At 35.8% G+C, this 22,691-nt stretch overlaps 1 protein-coding gene across 2 annotated transcripts in view; it reads left to right on the top strand.

The window, feature by feature from the left end:
- The window catches only part of CHM (CHM Rab escort protein), a 251,299-nt gene that overhangs the window by 31,711 nt on the left and 196,897 nt on the right, over window positions 1–22,691 (top strand). For both annotated transcript variants that reach the window (XM_027053772.2, XM_027053771.2), the window contains exon 2: window positions 2,242–2,308. In XM_027053772.2, the coding sequence (XP_026909573.1) occupies window positions 2,242–2,308 (67 nt within the window). The remainder of the gene's footprint in view (window positions 1–2,241; window positions 2,309–22,691) is intronic.

Genomic DNA, 22,691 nt, shown 5'->3' with positions numbered 1-22,691 from the left:
TTAGTACTTGTGGTAGTAATATATATTTCCTTACATGATAACCAATTTTATATTGTGGCTTACTCTGATTCTAAAACACTAGTGGTGTTTTCAAACTGCTGTATTAACCAGAAAGTTAGATAATGTATCTTGTAAATGGTCTCTTTTCAAAAATAGTATTTTCTGGGGGTGCCTAGGTGGTTCAGTCGGTGGAGAGTCCGACTTTGGCTCAAGTCATGATCTCATGGCTCGTGGGTTTGAGCCCTGCATCGGGCTCTATACTGACAGCTGGGAGCCTGGAGCCTGCTTCCGATTCTGTTTCTCCCTCTCTGTCTGCCCCTCCCCTGCTCACATTCTGTCTCTCTCTCAAAAATAAATATAAACGTTAAAAAATTAAAAAATAGTATTTTCTTATTCATCATTCATTCATTTAGACAACAGTTGACATGCAGTGTTTTATTATTTTCATTTGTACAATGTAGCGATTCAACTTCTCTATACATTATGCCATGCTTACCACAAATGCAACTACCATCTGTCATCATGCATTGCTATTAAAATACCATTGATTACATTCTTTACACTGTACTTTTATTCCTGTGACTTATTTCATAACTGGAAGTCTGTATCTTCTGTTCCCTTTCACAAATTTTGCCCGTGCCCCCACTCATCTACCGTCTGGCAACCATCACTTTGTTCTTTGTATTTATAAGTCTGATTCTGCTTTTGTTTGTTTATTCATTTGTTTTTTAGATTCTGCATATAAATTAGATCATATTGTATTTCTTTCTCTGTCTCATGGATTTAATTTAGTATAATACCCTCTAGGTTCATCTGTGTTGTCGCAAATGGCATGATCTCATCCTTTTTTATGGCTAACATTCCATTACACACACACACACACACACATGCACACACACAACGACACAAATTCTTTTTCCTCATCTGTCTGTGAGCACTTGGATTGCTTCCATATCTTGGTTATTGTAATCAATGCAGCAATAAACATAGTGGTGCATATATCTTTTGGAAATAGTGTTTTCATTTTCTTTGGGTAAATACTTGATACCAGAATTACTGGATCATATGGTATTTCTAATTTTAATTTTTTGAGGAACCTCCATACTGTTTTGCACTGGCCACACCAGTTTGCATCCCCACCAACAGTTCACAATGGTTCTTTTATCTCCATATCCTCAACACCTCACTACTTGTCTTTTTGTATTTGGCCATTCTGGCAAGTATATGATGATATCTCATTGTGGTTTTGATTTGCATTTCCCTGATGATCAGTGATGTTGAGCATCTTTTCATGTGTTTTTGGGCCATCTGTATGTATTCTTTGGAAAAATATCTATTCAGGTCCTTTGTCCATTTTAAACTGGATTACTTATTTATATAGGTGTTTAATTGTATAAATTATTTATATATTTTGGATATTAACCCTTTATTGGATATGTCATTTGCAAACATTTCCCATTCAGTAGGTTACTTTAGTTTTGTTGATAGTTTCCTTTGCGGAGCATGAGCTTTTTAGTTTTATGTAGTTTTGGTAGTTTCCCTTGATTTAGGAGATGTAGAAAAATGCTGGTATGCCAATGTCAAAGAAATTACTGCGTGTATTTTCTTCTAGGAGTTTTATGGTTTCAGGTCTCAATAAATGGCCTCCTTTTAAACTAGTTAACCTATTACTTAAACTGAAAAATGTATCCCATTCCCCCTCATAGGCACTGTGGCTTTGGAGTTAGATTTGGTTTCAAACTTCAACAATAGAAAAAAATGTTAAAGCATTAGGAAACAAGTTAACATATTTGCACCTCAGTATTTACTTTCTAAAATGTGTATGCCAGTGGTGCTTCTTTCTCAGTATGGTTGAGAAAATGAGAGGAGCTAGTGTGGGAACGTAGCTCCTTTAATAACAAAGTGCTATATTAATAATATTTTGACAATTGCTCATTTATGGAAATTTGCATACAAAAAGAATTTCAGTATAGTACTTGATTTAAAAAAAAATCTCTTCCACATAATAAAATTCTTAGTATAAGCAGTATACATTTAGCAAATATCCAATGGTATAATAGTATAAACTTTATCATTTTGAATATAAGGATGAGCCTCTTTTGTTAAACTCCTTTTATGCAGTGATGGCATGCATTGAACTATTTGTATAATATATAGCATGTATTATAAGCTATATTATAAGTGAATATATATATGTATGTATTTTTACATTATAAGTGATATAGGTGTGTGTTTTCATAGGTTTGCCTGAATCCATCACTGCAGCTGCATGTTCAAGAAGTGGCCAGAGGGTTCTGCATGTTGATTCGTAAGTTTATCAATGGTAGCATTAATACTTCCTAAATATCTCTATACAGAATCACAATAAATACACACATGTGTGTGTTCATATGTGTCTATATTATGTATAAACTATTTAAGTTAGAAAAATGATTGCAATTGTTTTAGTTTCACCCAAAAATACATGAAATATATAAAATACAAGGTTTACAGTTTACTCTTCGAAGTAGTGATGTTTTCTTTGAGAATTAACCAAATGTAGCATAATTTTTTTCACGAGTGATTTTGTTTTTTAAATGATAAATAATCCAAGAGACTGGGAAATCTCACACTTGCTTTTTTTCATATATAAGCGTGAGGCTGTATACAACCTGTATGTTCTATTTATTTTGGTTTTCATATTTTCTTTGTTTTTGAAGTATATTTCACATACAACATCATCTTAGTTTCCAGTGTATGACATAATGATTGGACCACTTTCATACATTGGAAAATATTACCACAATAAGCCTAGTTACCATCTGTGACCAAAGTTAAAACATTGTATTTTTTTGTGATAGGAATTTTTAAGATTTATTTTCTTAGTCTTTCAAATTTGCAATATGGCATTATTCAGTATAGTCACCATGCTGTATGTTACATCCTCATGACTTACTTTGTAATTGGAAGTTTGTGCCTCTTGGTCCCCTTAACTTATTTTGTATATACCCCCCCCCCCAACCTGCACCCCTCAGCAACCAATAATCTGTTCTCTGTATCTATAACATTGGTTTTGTTTTGTTTTTCTTTTATAGATTCCATCCACATTTAAGTGAAATCATATGGTGTTTGCCTTTCTCTGACTTACTTCACTTAGCATAATACCCTAAGGTTCTATCGATGTTGTCTCAAATGGCAAGATTTCATTTTTTTTTATGGCTGAGTAGTATTCCTGTGTGTGTGTGTGTGTGTGTGTGTGTGTGTGTGTGTGTGTGTATGTATGTGTGTGTATGTATGTATAATCCTTTATCCATTCATCTATCAGTTTATACTTAGGTTTTTTTTTTTTTCTCCATATCTTGGCTATTGTAAATAATGCTACAGTGAACATAGGGGTGCATATAAATTTTTGAATTAGTGTTTTCTTTGGATAAATACCCATAAGTAGAATTACTGGATCATATAGTGGTTCTGTTTTTAATATTTTGAGGAAACTCCATACTGTTCCCCCTAGAGGCTGTACCAATTCACATTCCCCCCAACAGTGCTTGAGGATTCCCTATTCTCATCTTTACCAACACTTATTTCTTGATTTAAAAATTTTTTTTTAATTAAAAAATTTTAATTCTGATATAGCTAACAATCTTATTAGTTTCAAGTGTACAGTATAGTGATTCAACAATTCTCTATATCACTCAGTTCTCATTAAGATAATTGTATTCTTCATCCCCTTCACCTATTTCACCCAACACCCCACTCACCTCCCCTCTGGTGTTTATTCTTTATATTTAATAGTCTGTTTTTTTATTTGTCTCTCTTTCCTTTGTTCATTTGTTTTGTTTCTTAAATTACACATATAAGTGAAAACATATGGTATTTTTCTTTCTCTGTCTGATTTCATATAGCATTATATTCTCTAGATCCATCCATGTTGTTGCAAATGGCAAGATGTCATTCTTTTTTTGGTGGCTAATATTTCTGCGTGTGTGTGTGGGTGTGTGGGTGTGTATTCTTTATCCATTTGTATATCTATGGTCACTTGGGCTGCTTCCATAGTTTAGCTATTGTAAATAATGCTGCAGTAAACATAAGGGTACATATATCTTTTTGAATTGGTGTTTTCATATTATTTGGGCAAATATCCACTAGTGGAATTCCTGATTATATGGTAATTCTCTTTTAATTTTTTGTGGAACTTCCATACTATTTTCCACAGTGGTTGCACTGTTTCCATTCAAACCAGCAGTGCACAAGGGTTCCTTTGTCTCTACATCCTTGTCATACTTGTTTCTTGTGTTTTTGATTTTAGTGATTCTGACAGATGGGAGGTGATAAATCATTGTAGTTTTGATTTGCAATTCACTGATGATGAATGATGTTGAGCATCTTTTCATATGTCTGTTGGTCATCTGAATGTCCTCTCTGGAGAGATGTCTGCTCATGTTTTCGGACCATTTTTTAATTGGGTTAATTGTGTTTTTTTGGAGTTGAATTGCATAAGTTCTTTCTATATTTTGGATACTAACCTTTTATCAGATATGTTATTTGCAAATATCTTCTGCCAGTCCATAGATTCCTTTTAGTTTTATTGATTTTTTTCCTTTGCTGTGCATAAGCTTTTTGTTTTGATGTAGTCCTAATAGTTTATTTTTGCTTTTGTTTCCTTTGCCTGAGGAGACATATCTAGAAAGATGTTTCTACAACTGATGTCAGAGAAATTACTGCCTGAGCTCTTTCATAGGATTTTTATGGTTTCTGGCCTTCCATTTATGTCTTTAATCCATTTTGAATTTATTTTTGCGTATAATGTAAGAAAATGGTCCAGTTTCATTTTTTGCATGTAGCTATCCTGTTTTCCCAACACCATTTGTTGAAGAGACTGTCTTTTTCCCATTCAATATTCTTTCCTGCTTTGTTGAAGATAATTAACCATATAATCATGAGTTTATTTCTGGGCTCTATTTTCTTCCATTGATCTATGTGTCTATTATTGTGCCAGTACCATACCATTTTGATCACTACAACTTTCAGTGTGTCTTGAAACTGGGATTGTGATACCACCAGTTTTGTTCTTTTTAAAGATTGCTTTCGCTATTCAGAGTCTTTTGTGATTCCATATAAATTTTAGGATTGCGTGGTCTAGTTCTGTGAAAGAAGCTGTTGGTATTTTGATAGGGATTGCATTACATGTGTAGATTGCTTTGGGTAGTATGGACATTTTAATGATTATTTGTTCTTCTAGTCCATGATCATGGAATATCTTCCCATTTGTTTGTATCATCATCAATTTCTTTCCTCAATGTTTTATGGTTTTTAGAGTACAGGTCTTTTACCTCCTTGGTTAAATTTATTCCTAGATATTTTATTATTTAAAAAAATTTTTTTAAATGTTTATTTTTGACAGAGAGAGACACAGAACATGAGCGGGGGAGGGGCAGAGAGAGAGGGAGACACAGAATCCGAAGCAGGCTCCAGGCTCTGAGCTGTCAGCACAGAGCCCGTCGTGGGGCTGGAAGTCACAGACCGCAAGATCATGACGTGAGCCGAAGTCGGATGCTCAACCAACTGAGCTACCCAGGCTCCCCAGTATTTTATTATTTTTGGTGAAAGTGTAAATGGGATTGTTTTTTAATTTATCTTTCTGCTTTTTCATTATTAGTGTACAATATCAATTGGATCTTTGTATCTTGTGATCTTACTGGATTCATTTATTCTAGTAGTTTTTTGGTGGAATATAGTATTACGTCATTGACAAAGAGTGAAAGTTTTACTTCTTCCTTATCAATTTGGATGCCTTGTATTTATTTTTGTTGTCTAATTGCTGTGGCTAGGACTTCCAGTACTACGTTAAATAAATGTGGTGAGAGTGTACATCCTTGTCTTGTTCCTGATCTTAGGGGGAAAGCTCTGTTTTTTCCCCACTGAGGATAATGTCAGCTGTGGGCCTTTTCACATAAGGCCTTTATTATGTTGAGGTATGTTCCTTCTAAACCTACTTTGATGAGGGTTTTCATTGTGAATGTGAGTTGCACTTTGTCATATGCTTTTTCTGCATCTGTTGAAATGATTGTATGTATGGTTTTTATTGCTGCTCTTGTTGATGTGTTGTATCATGTTGATTGTTTTGTAATTATTTTTTTCTTTTGAGATTTTTATTTTATTCATCTTTTAAAACTTTTATTTTTTATTTTTTTAATGTTTGTTTATTTTCGAGAGACCAAGAGAGAGTGTGAGCAGGGGAGTGGCAGACAGAGAGGGAGACACAGAATCTGAAGCAGGCTCCAGGCTCTGAGCTGATAGCACAGAGCCTCATGTGGGGCTCGAACTCATGAACCACAAGATCATGACCCAAGCCGAAGTCAGATGCTTAACCAACTGAGACATCCAGGCACCCCTCTTTTATTAATCTTTTGTAGCTATCTTGCTCAATACCAAATTAGTCAATTTATGTGTAGCACTATTAAGTTGTCTCAGAGTGTTCAACCTAGTTTTCATAGAATTAACATTCTTTCTGCTCATAATTCACATAACGTAATTACATAATTAAGAATTAGGTACAAACAAAACCTGATGATTCATAGGACAGAAGTCATTTGGAGACAAAGGAGTTGTCAGAAGTCTGCTAGCCCCCATTGTCTAGCACATCGTGGCAGACAACGTTATACTGTATAGAAGGAGTAGGAAGTGCCAGTAATCTTCTTCAATGGATCTTCAGTTAAGAAGTCAATTAAGTGATCTTCTACTTGGACCTAAAATGTTAACAATGGTAATTTCTAGTAAAAGTAATTTTATTTTATATATAAAATGGATTATTTGTGGAATTGTATCTATTAATTTTGCTTAGATGATAATGCATGAATTGAACAAATTTATTTTATCCCAATAATGTTCAGATCCTATAAACTTGTTCTTATTCTTCAAAACTTACTTATGTATTTGTCAGTGAATTTATTTAAAATGAGAAAAATATCAGTGACTGACTACTCTTGTTCTGTATGTAAATTATTCTCTACTTTGGATCAGAAATACTGCCAGACTAGAGATTACTTGGAAAAGAGTCAGGAATGTTGACTCAGAGTTCATCTAGACTGCAATGAAACCTGCTCTACCTCATAGATTTTTATTGATCAAATTGCTCATTTCTGGCAGACCCAATTCTCTCCTTCCTTTGTCCAGTGATAAATAAACATTGACATTCATACTAAGTCTCCTTTTCTAGATCAAGTGAAAAAAGTACCATTTTTTTAATTCCAGTATATTCAACATATAGTGTTATATTGGTTTCCGGTATACAATATAATGATTCAATAATTCTGTACCTTACTCAGTGCTCATCACATGATAAGTGTACTCTTAATCCCCTTCACCTGTTTCATCCATCCCCCATCTCACCCTCCCTCTGGTAACTGAATGATTTTTTAAATGTATTGTTGTATTTGTTTTAGTAATATTTTCTTGATGATATTGGCATCTATATTCCTCAGAGTTATTAGCCTATAGTTACCTTTTTTTGTGGTGTTTTTATCTGGTTTTGGCTTCAGGATAATACTGGCCTCATAAAATGAATTTGGAAACTTTCCTTCTTGTATGTTTGGGATAGTTTGAGAAGAGTAGGTATTAAATCTTTAAATGTTTGGTAGAATTTGCCTGTGAAGCCGTCTAATCTTGGACTTTTGTTGGGTATAGGAGTTTTTTGATAACTGATTCAATTTCTTTGCTGGTAATCTGTTCAAATTTTCTATTTCTTCCTGATTCAGTTTTGGAAGATTACATGTTTCTACATATTTATCCTTCTTCTAGGTTGACTAATGTGTTGGCATATAATTTTTCATAATAGTCTCTTATAATTCTCTTAGTATTTCTCTGGTGTTGTTTATTTCTGTTCTTTTATTTCTGATTTTGTTTATTTTAGTCTTCTCTTTTTTTGATGAATCTAGGTAAATGTTTATCAATTTTGTGAGCTTTGCAAAGAACTAGCTCCTGCTTTCATTGATGTGTTCTATTGTATTTTTAGTTTATGTTTTATTTATTTCTGCTCTGATGTTTATTATTTCCTTCCTTCTTCTGGTTTTGGGTTTTGTTTGTTCTTTTTCCAGCTCCTTTAAGTGTAAAGTTAGGTTGTTATTTGAGATTTTGCTTGCTTCCTGAGGTAGGCTTGTACTGCTATAAACTTCCCTCTAGAACAACTTTTGCTGCCTCCCAATGAGTTTAGATTGTTATGTTTTCATTTGTCTCTATTTTTTTTATTTCTTCTTTGGTTTCTTGGTTGATGCATTCATTGTATAGTAGTATGTTATTTAACCTCCATGTATTTGTGCTCTTTCCAGATTTTTTTTTAATGTTGTTTTAGCCACTGAGTTTATTGTAATTTAATATGGCAACTACAGAATTTGACATCAGTATTTATTTTTTTGTGGTCACCTGTGCTTTCATTTATTTATTTACTTTTTTAAATTTAAGTCCAAGTTAGTTGACGTACAGTGCAATAATTATTTCAGGAGTAGAATTTAGTGATTCATCACTTGCATATAATAGCTGGTGCTCATCCCAACAAGTGCTCTCCTTAGTGCCCATCGCCCATTTAGCCCATCCCCAGACCCAGCACCCCTCCAGCTACCCTCAGTTTGTTTTCTGTATTTAAGAGTCTCATTGTTTGTCTCCCTCCCTGTTTTTATCTTATTTTTGCTTCCTTTCATCTATGTTCATCTGTTTTGTTTCTTCATTTCCACGTATGAGTGAAATTATATATTTGTCTTTCTCTGACTTATTTCACTCAACATAATACACTCTCATTCCATTCACGTTGTTGCAAATGGCGAGATTTCATTCTTTTTGATTGCTGAGTAATATTCCATTGTGTGTGTGTGTGTGTGTGTGTGTGTGTGAGTGTATACATCTTTATCCATTCCAAGATTTTTTCTTGTGGCTGATTTCTGTTATTATATTGTAGTCAGAAAAGATGCATGGTATGATTGATTTTTGTTTTCGAATTTGTTGAAAATACATGGTCTGTTCTAGAGAATCTTTCATGTGAACTTGCAAAGAATGTGTTCTGGTGTTTTAGGATTGTTCTGAATATATCTGTTAGATCCATCTGGTACAGTGTGTTATTCAAAGCTACTCTTTCCCTTTTGATTTTTTGTTTGGATTATCTGTCCATTGATGTAAATGGAGTGTTAAAGTCCCCTACTATTAATTAATTAATTCCTTTATGTTTGTTGTTAGCTGATTTACATATTTGGGTGCTATCATGTTGGGTGCATGAATATTTGCATGTAATTTTTATATTTTCTTGGTGGATTGTTTCCTTTGTGATTATATATATAGTGTCATCTATATAGTGTCCTTTTTTGTCTCTTGTTCTGTTTTGTCTGAGAGAACTACTGCTAGCCCAGCTGTTTTTCCACATCTATTTGCATGATAAATGCATCTCTATCCCTTCACTGTCTATCTGAATGTGTCACTTGATCTGAAATGAGTCTCTTGTAGGGAGCATAAAGATGGGTTTTATTTTTTTTTTTTATCCATTTTGGCAACCTGTGGCTTTTGATTGGGGTGTTTGGTCCTTTTACATTCAATATAATTATTGATAGATAAAGGTTTATTGCTATTTTCTTACTCATTTTATGGTCGTTTTTGTAGTTCTTCTCTGTTCCATTCTTCCTTTGCTGTCTTCTGTCATGGTTAGTTGGCTTTCTTTAATAATATACTTGGATTCCTTTTTATTTTTACATATCTATTGCTGGTGTTTTGAGGTTACCATTCTGTTTGTATGTAACATCTTACGCATATAGCAGTCTGTATTAAGTTAATGATTGCTTAAGGTTGAGCTCAGTCTTTACTCCTTTACCCCCTAATGTTTTAGGTATATGATGTCATACTTTACATCCTTTTGTGTGTGTGTGTGTGTATGTGCATTTCTTGACTGATTTTTCTAGGGATACTTAATTTTATTGCTTTTCTTCTTCCTATTTTCTTACTCCTGCTTATGGTTGGTCTTTTCCACTCAGAGTCTCCTGTAATATTTCCTTTTGGACTGGTTTAGCAGTCATAAATTCCTTTGACTTTTGCTTGTCTGGGAAACTATCTCTGTTTCAATTATGAGTGATAGCCTTGCTGGATAGAGTATTCTTGGCTGTGGGTTTTTTCTTTCAATACCTTGAATGTATCATGCCACTCTTTTAAGGCTTGCCACGTTTCTGCTGAAGAAAATCATTAGATAGTGTTATGGAATTTCCCTTATGTGTAACTGGTTTCTTTTGTTGCTTTGAAAATTATCACTACTTTTTGCCAGTTTAATTACTGTATGTCTTGGTGTGGACCTCCTTGAGTTGATTTTCTTGGGGAACCTTTATGCGTTCTTGATCTGGATTTCCATTTCTCCAGATTCAGGAAGTTTTCAGCTATTGTTTTTTTCAAATAAATTTTCTGCCGCCTGTTTCTCTCTTCTCCTTCTCAGATCCCTATAATGTAAATGTTATTATATTTGATGATATTGCTGAGTTCCAAAATGTATTTTCATTTATTATTATTTTTTTGTCTCTCCTGTTCACTTCAAATACTTTCCATTACTCTGTTCTCCAGGTAGCTGATCCCTTGTTCTGGTTTCTCTTGTCTGCTATTTATTCCCTCTAGTGCATTTTTAATTTTAGTTATTGAGTTCTTTATCTCTGATGGGTTCTGTTTTATGTTTTCTATCCCTTTGTTAAGAGTTTCACTGAGATCCTCCAGTGTTTTCTCAAGTCTAGTCCATATCTTTATGACCGTTATGTTAAATTCTTTACCAAACGTATTATCTCTGTTTTGTTTAGCTTTCTTTGCTGGTATTTTGTCCTGTTCTCTCTCTCCTCATTTTGTATAATTCTCTGTGTCTATTTCTGTGTGTTAGGAAAGTCAGCTATGACTCCTTCTCTTGAAAGTAGTGGCCTTATCTAGAAGAGGTCCTGTAGTGCTCTGCAGTATAATGTTCCCTGTTTAACAGAACCTGACACTTCAGGAGTATCTGCTATGTGTGTTGCATGTGCCATACTGTTGTGGCTGAGTTGCTTTTCCATTCAGTCCAGTCATCTCTGATGGCTCTCTTTGCCTATTGTGTTGGTTTGCTCCTTGTGTTGTTAGTTGGCCAGTCTTGGGCCCCCTTGGGCTTGAGTTGAGTCAGACCAGGCATTTGCCAGAGATCCAGTAGTAGTACCAAAATGCTGGGTAGATTCCTTGTGTTGTCCCCTGAGAAGCTTTCATTGGTGGTCAGGGCCTGCAGTCAGACCAGTTTTCTGCCCCCTGCCCACCATGGGGGCTGTCCTCAGAGTGTTGTGTGTGATTATTTTCCCCTCTTCCCAGGATACAAGTCACTTTAGAGTTGTGCTGGTCCCTGTAGGGGATGCTCACACCTTCTCCATGCTTGTGGCCCTGCTTTGGATGGGCTCTGTTCAAGGACATTGAAGGGGGAATGTCTGCAGGAGAACACAGGGGCGGGGCTTGCTGTTTGCTGGTTAGCAGGTGTAGGGACTGTGCTTGTTCCTATAATTGTTCATGTGTCTAGGCTGGGAGGTAGCGGAGGGAAAGGGTGCCTGCCAGCCCCTTTGTTCCTGGAGAAGTCTCCCAGCAATCCTTGCCCATTCAGCACAGGCTCTGAAATTAGTAAATAAATCTCCTTCCCATATACCCTAGGTGTTTTTCAAACTGCTGTTTCTGCACTGTATCTTCACAGGGCTACTTGTTGTGCTGTCTCTTTAAGGGCAGGGACCTAGTTTCCTGTAGCCCTCATGGCTCTCCTAGAACCAAGCCTGCTGATTTTTGAAGTTCCTGATGTGAAGACATGCTGATTGCAAAATTATGCCCTTCTGGTTTTCAAAGCCAAGTGTTATGGGGATTCATCTTCCCCATGGGAGCTCCCTGGTGCGACCAGCGAGATCAGGGTCCTGAGGGTAGGGGAATGTAAGAAAGAAAAGAAGAGAAGAGAAGCCAGTTTGGGAACAGGAGGGTCCCCTGGGCTGATGGCCCAAGTGACGGCTTTGTTGTTGCTGTACACAATCTTTTATATCAAGACTCTTATGGATCAGGTCATTCTAAGAATAAACAGGTTTCACATGATCGCTGCCAGCCAAAACATTTAGTTCTGTGTACCTTGTGAACTTTCTAAACGGGTCACAACAAGACCTTGTTGATAGATTGCTAGCAAAACACAGTTCCCATGTTTGTTTCTCTTTGACCCGGGGTAGAAAAAGGGGGGTAACATTACTGCCAACACCCACAGACCACAGGCTTCAGGAATTAGACTTCTCAGCCTTGACAAGGCTTTTGGTATGCCTTTGCAAGTGGGGGAATGGGAGGGGGAACCACCGGGTTGGCTGAGTCAACAGGGAGCCGTTGCTCGATCCGGTCTCAGCCTGGCACTGGGGTCCGGCCTCCCACAGTTCCCCATGCCTGGGGAGCCCTGGTGTGAGGGTCTGTTTCTCTCCCCCTTTTACCCTCTCCTTCTCCTTCCTCCCTAGGACAGTCCAGGGGTTCCTTTAGCTCTGGACCACTTCTCTGCCCTTCTTACCCATTCCAATGTGGACTCTTCTTCTCTACATTTTTCTGAAGAAAGTCTGTTCTGTCAGGTCTTCAAGTCATTTTCTGGGTTTTACAACAATGTGGGTGTTATCTGTGGGATGAGGTAGCTTAGGATCTTCCTGCTTTGCCATTTTCTCCAAAAGTTCCTCTTGGATTTTTGATAATAGCCATTCTGACAGGTATGAGGTGGTATCTCATAGTGGTTATGATTTGCATTTCCCTAATGATTAATGATATTGAGCTTCTTTTCATGTGCCTGTTGGTCATCTGTGTGTCTTTGGGAAAATGTCTATTTAGGTATTCTGCTCAGTTTTAATTGGGTTATTTGTTATTTTTGTGTTTGAGTTCTTTTTATTTAAAAAAAATTAAATGTTTTTATTTATTTTTGAGACAGAGAGAGACAGAGCATGAGCAGGGGAGGGGCAGAGAGAGAGGGAGACACAGAATCCAAAGCAGGCTCCAGGCTCCAAGCTGTCAGCACAGAGCCCAACGCGGGGCTCGAACTCACGGACTGTGAGATCATGATCTGAGCTGAAGTCTGAGGCCCAACTGACTGAGCCACCCTGGCGCCCCAAGTTGTTCTTTTTATATTTTGGGTCTTCTCCCCTTATTATCATTTGTAAATATCTTCTCTTTCAATAGCTTACCTTTTATTTTGTTGATGATTTACTTCACTGTGCGTAAGCTTTTTCATTTAATGTAGACCCATTTGTTTATTTATTTTAGTTAAAAATTTTTTTTAATGTTTATTTTTGGAAGAGAGAGAGAAAGAGAGCGCATGCGCGTGCACGCGCATGCGCGAGTGGGGGAGGGGCAGAGAGTGGAAGACACGGAAGCAGACTCCAGGCTATGAGCTGTCAGTACAGAGCCTGACGCAGGGCTCGAACTCAAGGATGGTGAGATCAAGACCTGAGCCAAAGTCAAACGCTGGACTGACTGAGCCACATAGGAGCAACTGTTTATTTTTGCTTTTGTTGCCAACACCTTTGGAGTCTGATCTAAAAAAATATTGCCAAGACTGAAATCAAAGAAATTACCATCTACATTTTTTTCTAGGTTTATTGTTTATGGTCTTACATTCAAGTTTTTAATCGACTTTGAGTTAATTTTTGTGTATGGTGTAAGATAGTGTTCTGGTGTCATTATTTTTCATGTGGCTGTCCAGTTTTCCCAGCACCATTTTTTGAACAGGCTGTCCTTTCCCCATTGTGTATTCTTGCCTCCTTTATTGTAAGTGAACTGACCATGTATGAATGGGTTTATTTCTGGGCTTTCTCTTCTGTTCCATTGATTGTGTGCCTGTTTTTATGCCAATATGATACTGTTTTGATTACAGTAGCTTTTTCATATTGTTCAAAATTGGGGAGTGTGATCCCTCCAGCTTTGTTTTTTTTCCCTCAAGCTTGCTTTAGCTATTCAGGGTCTTTTGTGGTTCCATACAAGTTTTAGGATTGTTTGTTCTGGTTCTGTGAAAATGCCATTTGAATTTTGATAGAGATTTCACTGAATTTGTAGATGGCTTTGAGTTAATTCTTCCAATTCATGAGCATGGAATATCTTTGTGTCTTCTTCAGTTTCTTTAATCAATGTCTTCTGGTTTTCTGTGTACAGATTTTTCACCTCCTTGGTTTAATTTATTCCTAGGTATTCTTTTTTGATGTGATTGTCAATGGGATTGTTTTCTTGATGTTGTTTTGATAGTTTGTTAGTATATAAAAGTGCAACATATTTTTGTTTATTTTGTATTCTGCACCTTACTGACTTCTTTTATTAGCATTAAAAGTTCTTTTGTGGAGTCTTTAGGATTTTCTTTATATAATATCATGTCATGTGTAAATAGTGACAGTTTTCCTTCTTCCTTTCCAATTTATATGCCATATTTATCTTGCCTAATTCCTCTGTCTAGGACTTCAATACTGTGTAGAATAAAAGATGCAATAGTGAACATCCCTGTCTTGTTCTTGATGTTAAAGGAAAAGCTTTTAGGTTTTCATTCTTGAGTATGATTTTCACTGTGAACTTGTCAAATAAGGCCTTTGTTGTTTTGAGGTACATTCGATATATATCCAGTGTGTTGGAAGTTTTGTAATCATAAATGGATATTGAATTTCATCAAATAATTTTTCTACATCTATTGAGATGATCATACTTTTATGGTTCATACTGTTAATACTGTGTATCACTTTGATTTGTGGAGTTGAACCATCCTTCCATTTCTAGAATAAGTCCCACTTGATCATGGTGTATTACCCTTTTAACATATTGTTGAATTTGGTTTGCTGATATTTAGTTGAGGATTTTTGTATCTATGTTCATCAGGAATATTGGGACATACATATATATATTTTACTTTTGTAATATACTTGACTGGTTTTGGTGTAAGCATAAGTGTAACTCTAAAATGAATTTGGAAGCTTTCCTCCTATTCAATTTTTTCAGAGAATTTGAGAAGGATAGGTATTAAATCTTTTTTGAATGTTGGTATGATTCATCTGTGAAGTCATTTGGTCTTGGGCTTTTGTTTATTGGGAGTTTTTTTTTTGATTCAGTCTCTTTATTAGTAATTGGTGTATTCAGATTTTCTATTTCTTTATGATTCAGTTTTGGAAGACTAATTTTCTAGGAATTTATCCATTTCTTCTAGGTTATCCAATATGTTAATTTTTATAGTAGTTTCATATATGTAGTGGCATATAATTTTTAATAGTAGTTTCTTATTATCCTTTTTATTTCTATGTTATCTAGTTTTAACTTCTTTCATTCCTGATTTTATTTGAGCCCTCTTTTTTTTCTTAATCTTGATAAAAGTTTGTCAATTTTATATATCTTTTTGAAGAACCTGCTCTTAGTGTCATTGATCTTTTCTCTTTTTTTAGTCTCTATTTCATTTATATCTGCTCTGATCTTCATTATTTCCTTCCTTCTACCAGCTTTGGGGCTTTGTTCTTTTTTTCCTAGTTCCTTTAGTTGCAACATTAAATTGTTAATTTGAAATTTTTCTTTTTCCTTGATGTTGGCCTGTGTCACTGTAAATTTTTTCTTAAAACCACTTTTGCTGCATCTCCTAGATCTTGCTACATTGTATTTCCATTTTCATTTGTCTCAACGTATTCTTTTTTAAGGATTTTATTTTTTAAGTAAACTTTGCACCCATTGTGGGGCTCGAACCTACAACCCTGAGATCAATAGTCACATGCTCCACCAATTGCGCCAACCAGGCATCCCATGTCTGAATGTATTTTTGACTTCCTCATTGACCCATTATTTGTTCAGTAGTATGTTGTTTAATCTCCTCACATTCATGATTTTTTTCCCAGTTTTCTTATTGTAATTGATTTCTAGTTTCATATCACTGTAGCCAGAAAAGAAGTTTGATATAATTTCAGTCTTCTGGAATTTATTGAGGCTTGTTTTGTGGCTTAACATGTGAACTGTTTTGGAGAACGTTCCACATGCAGTTGTGAAGAATGCATATTCTGCTGGTTTGGGAATGAATGTTCTGTATATGTCAACTAAGTCCACCTGGTCTAACATGTCAGTCAAGGTCAGTGTTTCCTTCTTGATTTTCTTTGTGAATTCATTGATGTATGTGGGGTGTTAGTCCCTCATTATTATTGTGTTGCTGTCTTTTTTTTCCTTTTGGTCTGCTAATATTTGCTTTATATATTTTGGTGCTTCTATGTTGGGTGCATATATAATTACAAATGTTATATCTTCTTGCTGGATTGACACTTTTATCATTATGTAGTATCCCTCTGTCTTTTATTATTATGTTCTTTGTTTTAAAGTCTATTTTGTGTGATTTAAGTATAGCTATAGCAGCTTTTTGTTTCCATTTGCATGGAATATACTTTATCACTTCACTATCAGTCTTTGTGTGTCCTTCCTTGTAAAGTGAATCTCTTGTAGGCAGCGTATAGATGGTCTTATGTTTTTATCCATTCAGCTACTCTGTATCTTTTGTTAGGAGAATTTAGTCCATTTGCCTTTAAAGTGATTATTGATTAGTATGCAGTTATTGCATACTAGTAGATACATATTGAGAAGGACTGGACTTGTGAGACTCCTCTCTATTGTGTGCCCTAGCACCAGGGTAGGGTTTTTGGCAAGATTGTGTCTTTGCTTCTCCTACCATCTGGGTGTGGTTTTTTTATTCTTCATTGTGGAGAAGCACCTCATCTAGTTTTCACATATATTTCAGAGGGAAATGATCCATATGTAGGTTTGGTGTGTCCTTGGGAAGAGATTAATGCAGGATCTCATGTTACTGCCTTGCAGAAATCCTCTACCTTCTATTATTTAGATAAAGAAAAGAGTGGTCTCCTATAGGGGTGAGAAAATGTATATGAAGCATCAAAGAATCAAGTGTTGCCCTAGTTTTCTCCTTTCAATATTCTCCAACATTAAAGAGATTTCATGATATCCATGGCACTAATTTATGAGTGAAAGTAATTTTAATTTGCTTAACCCAATCTAGTGTTCAACATATTTTATGTTATTAAAGATGACATGATATAATAGCCATTGTTTATGAAATGTTTGCTTAGTACTGTTAAATAGTTTGCAAATACTAAGTTATTTAATTCTTTTTTAAAAATGTTTAGTTTTGAGAGAGAGAGAAACAGAGAGGCAGAGCGTGAATGGGGGAGGGGCAGGGAGAGAGGGAGACACAGAATCTGAAACAGTCTCCAGGCTCTGAGCTGTCAGCACAGAGCCCGTCATAGGGCTCGAACTCATAGATCATGAGATCATGACCTGAGCTGAAGTTGGATGCTTAACCGACTGAGCCACCCAGGTATCCCAAGTTATGTCTTATTACATTTCTGTAAAAGTAGTATATTTTTTCCTCTTTTGCAGATGAGGAAGCAAATTAAGAGAATTGAAATAACTTGTCCAGTGTCACATATCTGTTAGGGGAAGAACCAGGATTCAAACCCAGGTCCATTTGATAGCAAAGCCTGTGCTCTTTTACTAAGAGAAGCTGTAGGTTGGAAAACAGACACAAATACTAGACTTCATGGTCAAGAGACCTGATTCAAGTCATGACTGTCACTGATTAGTTATGTGATTTAAGTTGTTTTCCTCAACTGTAAAATGTGGCTAGTTCACACAAGAGTCACTGCAAGGGTCCAGTAGGATACATGTAAACAGTTGAAGTATGGCTGGTGAGGTGTGACAATAAAATGCAGCAGGTTTCCTAAAAGGCTTTTCCTTTGGAATCATTGTGAATATGTTCAGCCTTGATTTTGGAGGGAAGTGTAGGAAAAAATCCTTGGAATGAATTCACAAATTTTTATGGATTTGAAACAAATGCCATTTTATCTTCAGGTCACTGATGTCCTTTTTTAAAAATTAAAAAAAAATGTTTATTTATTTTTGAGAGAGAGAGAAAGAGAGAGAGAGAGAGTGTGTGAGTGGGAGAGAGACAGAGAGAGAGGGAGACACAGAATCTGAAGCAGGCTCCAGGTTTCAAGCTGTCAGCACAGAGCCCAACACGGGGTTGGAACTCATGAACTGTGAGATCATGACCTGAGCCGAAGTTGGATGCTTAACCGACTAAGCCACCCAGTTGTCCCTAGGTTACTAAAATCCTAATAACAGAAGCTTAATTTGCAAATGACAATTCTTAAATAGGGAGAATTTTTTTCCCATAGAGTTCCAAAAGATGCTAGGTTGATTGAGACAGTTATTTGCAGAAATTTTGATAAACCAGCCCCTTTCTAGATATTACTAATTTTAACTTGTTTTATTCAGTGGGTTTGGATTAGGATACATTTCACACAAATTAGAAATCTACATGCAAAGGTAATTGATTGTACATACACATTTTTTCATTGCCTGTCTCCCTTCCTCCCTTCAGCCTCCTCCACTTGAGCAATTTCTTTAATATTCACCCTCTTTTGAAAAGAAAACATAAGAAAAATAGTTTTCTCTTATATTTTCTATTCTCATTTTTGTTTGTTTGTTTTTAACTTTGAAATGACAACTATCCCTATCTCCTTGGGGGTTTGAAGAATATCAATCAGCTTTACAGCTAGAAGCAGAATAATCACAGATTCGTCTTATAATTTCCTTTTTTCCCCATTAATGAAAACAGTTTGATTAGCTTTTCCATGACATAAGAAGGGTTAAATTTTAGGATCTGTGATTAGTCTCAAGTAGTGGAGAGGAAATTAGCAGTCCTCAGTCCTTGTCAGTTGTGTCCTCATTCTTGTCTATCTCTCTTCCTTCTTAGATTTGTCTGTAAACTTAGCTATGCCTCGCTGGCACTAAACTCTGGTAATTGCCAGTGAAAGGACATTGGAGACTCCTGTCAATGTGTTTTCCTGTATCCACACTTTGCAAGGAGAGGAGGAGGAAGATTACATACAAACCTATGTGCTACGCACTGCTTTAAGTGCTTTCGTTCCTATTTTACAGATAAAGAAACTGAGGCTTTAAAGTTAAGGTTATTGGCTGAGGTCATGCAGCTAGTAACACGCACAGTGGGATTTGAACCAAGCTTCGTCTGATCTGAAAGCCTTGATTAATAGCACTGCATCAGTTCTCTTAGTTAACAGTTATTACCATGTATTAAGGGTTCCAAGATGACCAAACTAATGTCTAGCTCTAAAGTTGCTCCTAGTGAAGTCAGAGGAAACATTCATGTAGTTCTAATTACAGGACAGTATAACAGAGGTCTTATATAGAAGTATATGCAGAGCTATGGAAGCACAGAGATTGTTTTTTTCTGGCTATAGACCTGCAAGCCTCACAGAAGATGATATTGGATTTGAGTAGTTCTGACTGGTTTGACTAATTTCATCATTAGTTTTGTGATGCTGTAGTATTTTGTGCATAGGGAGTGGCATTAATAAAAACAGAGACTTGCAGGCACTTGACTCACTCAGGCAATGCTGAGTGGTTGGGGGTGATGTATTGGATGCGTGGCAGAGAAGGGCGATTTCCAGAGATATGGGTGGAGAGTGAAGTTGGAAGTTTTGAAGGGTCCTGTAGTGATGCTAAGGATTTCGGATTTGACTCTAGAGGCATTAGTGAGCCATTAAACATCTTTAAGCCAGGGAGTGTGGAAATGTAATCTGCCAAGACCTGATCATATGGCTGTAATGTAGAGGTTAGATTGGAAGGAGAAGACACTAAAAACAAGGAAAACTTTGAGGCCACTAATGAATATATAAGATAAAAGATAGGGTCTGAAATAAGTCAGCAGTGGTAGGGATGGCAAAGATAGAAGGGTTTTGAGAAATGAATTAGAATTGACACAGTGAGGAAGGAATGATGAGTGAATTCAAGATTTTTTAGCATAGGCAGTTGTAAGAATGGTATTGGTATTTAATGAAATGGGGAAACTGAGAGGTGAAACCAAATTGGGGATGGGTAAACAATAATAAAATTTTTTGACTTGTAGAGATTAAAGTTAATCAGAGATATTTAATGAATGGACTTGTCCAATAAGCTGATGACTCATCTGTATTTTCAGCTCCAAAATAGCTGTGAGTCTGGAGCCCACCAATCTGTTCAGATTGCAGATACCAGTTTGTAAGTCATCAGCGGGGAAGTGATAATTGAGTCAGTAGGAATACATGAGATCACAGAGGAAAACAGGAATTGAGGGCAACCTTTTTACATTTACCTACTCATCTATCTACTTTGGTTGTCTACAAGTGGATTTGAATGGGTGGACTAGTGTCAATGACTAATAATTCTCAGCATAGGAAGGTCTCCGTCCAGCTCTAATTACTGGGGACTCAGCCTGGTATTTCATTCTAGGAGACTGATGTGACTGCCAAAGCAACTTAATGTAGCCTCATGAGACGCTTTTAAAACCAAATAAAGGCCTGGTCTTCCTCTCTAACATTAGATTTGCATAAACTACCAAGGAGGCCCACCTTCCTTGATCTTGGAATGAACATATGGTGAAAGGAGCTTGTTTTCTTGTGTGTCAGGTATGTGGAACTTTTAGTAAATGAGAATTTGTGTAGAGAGTAAATTCAGTATATTCTCTAGTCTATTCTATGATTTGTCAACCAGGAAGGTAGAAACATGTCATGATTTTTTATAGTATTACAATCAAATTTAAATGGGATAAATTCCCTTTTAATATGCATTGTATTTTGTAGTCTTTATAGCTGGCAAATCAATACTAGTAGACATAACATACTGTTATTTTTCTACTCTTACCTTATACAGAAAGATATTTGCACACATTAAAGTTGAGAAATGCAATAAAATTGGTTGTATTTTAGGTCCTGGAAATGAATAGTCCCTCCAGCTCTGGCACTAGAGTAGATGTAGTCATGAAATTATTTTCCCATTTTTGTTATCCAGATGAATTAGAGAAGCAAAAATTAGACTTAATTCCATGTAATGTCTGTAAACAGATCTCATTGCCTTTACTTACAGTAAGTCAGATCCCAGGATTTGTATTATATGCTTATGTTTATAATTTTAAATATTCCAATTTTGTAGATTATAGAAGACAATATTTATAGTGGAAAGAGTATAGATTTTGGGGCCTGATATGCCCTGGGCTTAAATCCAGGCCATTTCTTAGCTGAGTGAGTTAAACAAGATACTCAACTTCTTGGTTGTTTTTTTCTAATTTTGCGATAGTGATAATTATAGCACCAATCTCTCAGGATTCTTGTGAACATTAAGTGATAGTGACTAGAAAATGACAAGCTCCATAATACATATTATTCTATTTTTCTCCTTTCCCTTAACATGAATTAAGGCAGCATTTCTCAAAATATGTTTGTTGAATCCTAATCCCTCTAAATGATTTTTCAAAAAAAAAAAAAAGCTCATATATCAACTAACTTTTTCCCTCTTGGTGAGAACAGACATTAACATATTTAACAGTACCAAGAAGCTCTATCTTAAATCATTTTTTTTTGGTAGTTTAATTTTTTAGAACCCAGCATTTTCCAACTTTATTTTGTCATTGTATCATTTTATTTTCTTGGAACACCTATTAATAGATTATGTTATTAATGGGGTACATTTTGGAAAAGGTGAATTTAGTAATCAGGTCCAGGTGCTATTTTTTTATGTTTGAGTATAGTTGACACACAATGTTACATTAGTTTCAGGTATACAACTTAGTGATTTGACAAGTTTATACATTATGCTATGTTTTTCCCAAGTATGTGATATCTAAGTATTTGGCTTCATTAAACCACAGGTATATTATAATATCCTGTGGAGTAAATAATGCTACCCAGTTTAGAATTTTGGGATTATGTTGCAATGGATAGGATTAGGCTTTAGGAGAACTGAGTTTTGTTTTTTTTTTAATTTTTTTGTAATATTTATTTCTTTTTGAGAGAGAGAAAGAGAGCATGAGCAGGGAAGGGGCAGAGAGAGAGGGAGACGCAGAATCCGAAGCAGGCTCCACAGAGTCCAACACGGGGCTCGAACTCATTAACTATGAGATCATGACCTAAGCGAAAGTTGGAGGCTTAACCGACTGAGTCACCCAGGCACCCCTAGGAGAAATGAGTTTTAATCACAGTTCTGCCAATGGTAGCTGTGTAGCCCTAAGCTAATGACTGAATTTCTACATAGACAAGTCTTAGTATCCTTATCTGTAAAATGATACCATATCTGCCTCACAAGATTGTTGGAAAAACCCATGAAAAAATAGTTGTGAAAATAATTTTGAAAATTAAAAATGCTGTCTGTGGAAGGGGTGGTATTACTAACAAGGAAATGGAATTATAGGAACAGTGAATATAGAATAGGGGAGACCTAGAGGTTGATCTGTGCTACTTCCCTTTTCAACTCCTGTATTTTTAATAATTAAAACAATTTGTAGGTGAATGTGCCTGAATGTCTGTAGCTCTGTCTTTTGTCAATGTCTTGTACTTGCTTACAGAAGGCATTTCCCACTATGGGATGTAGTTTAGCATCATGTCACTATGGGTGTTACTGAATATTCAATACTGAGTTATAATTATCATGCACAATGGAAAAGAAGATTCTTAGGATTTAATAGGCTCCAATAATTTATTACAGTTTTGAGATGTGGAAAGGTTGAAAAATTGTACCGTGAGCATATTGTTACTACCTAGATTCTGCCATTAAATTTTTGCTGTATTTGCTTTATTACATAACCACCCATGTATTCATTGTTCTTTCTATTATTTCATCTTATTCTT

Source organism: Acinonyx jubatus, chromosome X, assembly GCF_027475565.1.
Source record: "Acinonyx jubatus isolate Ajub_Pintada_27869175 chromosome X, VMU_Ajub_asm_v1.0, whole genome shotgun sequence".
NCBI classification, from domain to species: domain Eukaryota; kingdom Metazoa; phylum Chordata; class Mammalia; order Carnivora; family Felidae; genus Acinonyx; species Acinonyx jubatus.
Note: the sequence above shows the minus strand (reverse complement) of the source record. Positions and strands in the feature narration are given on the sequence as shown.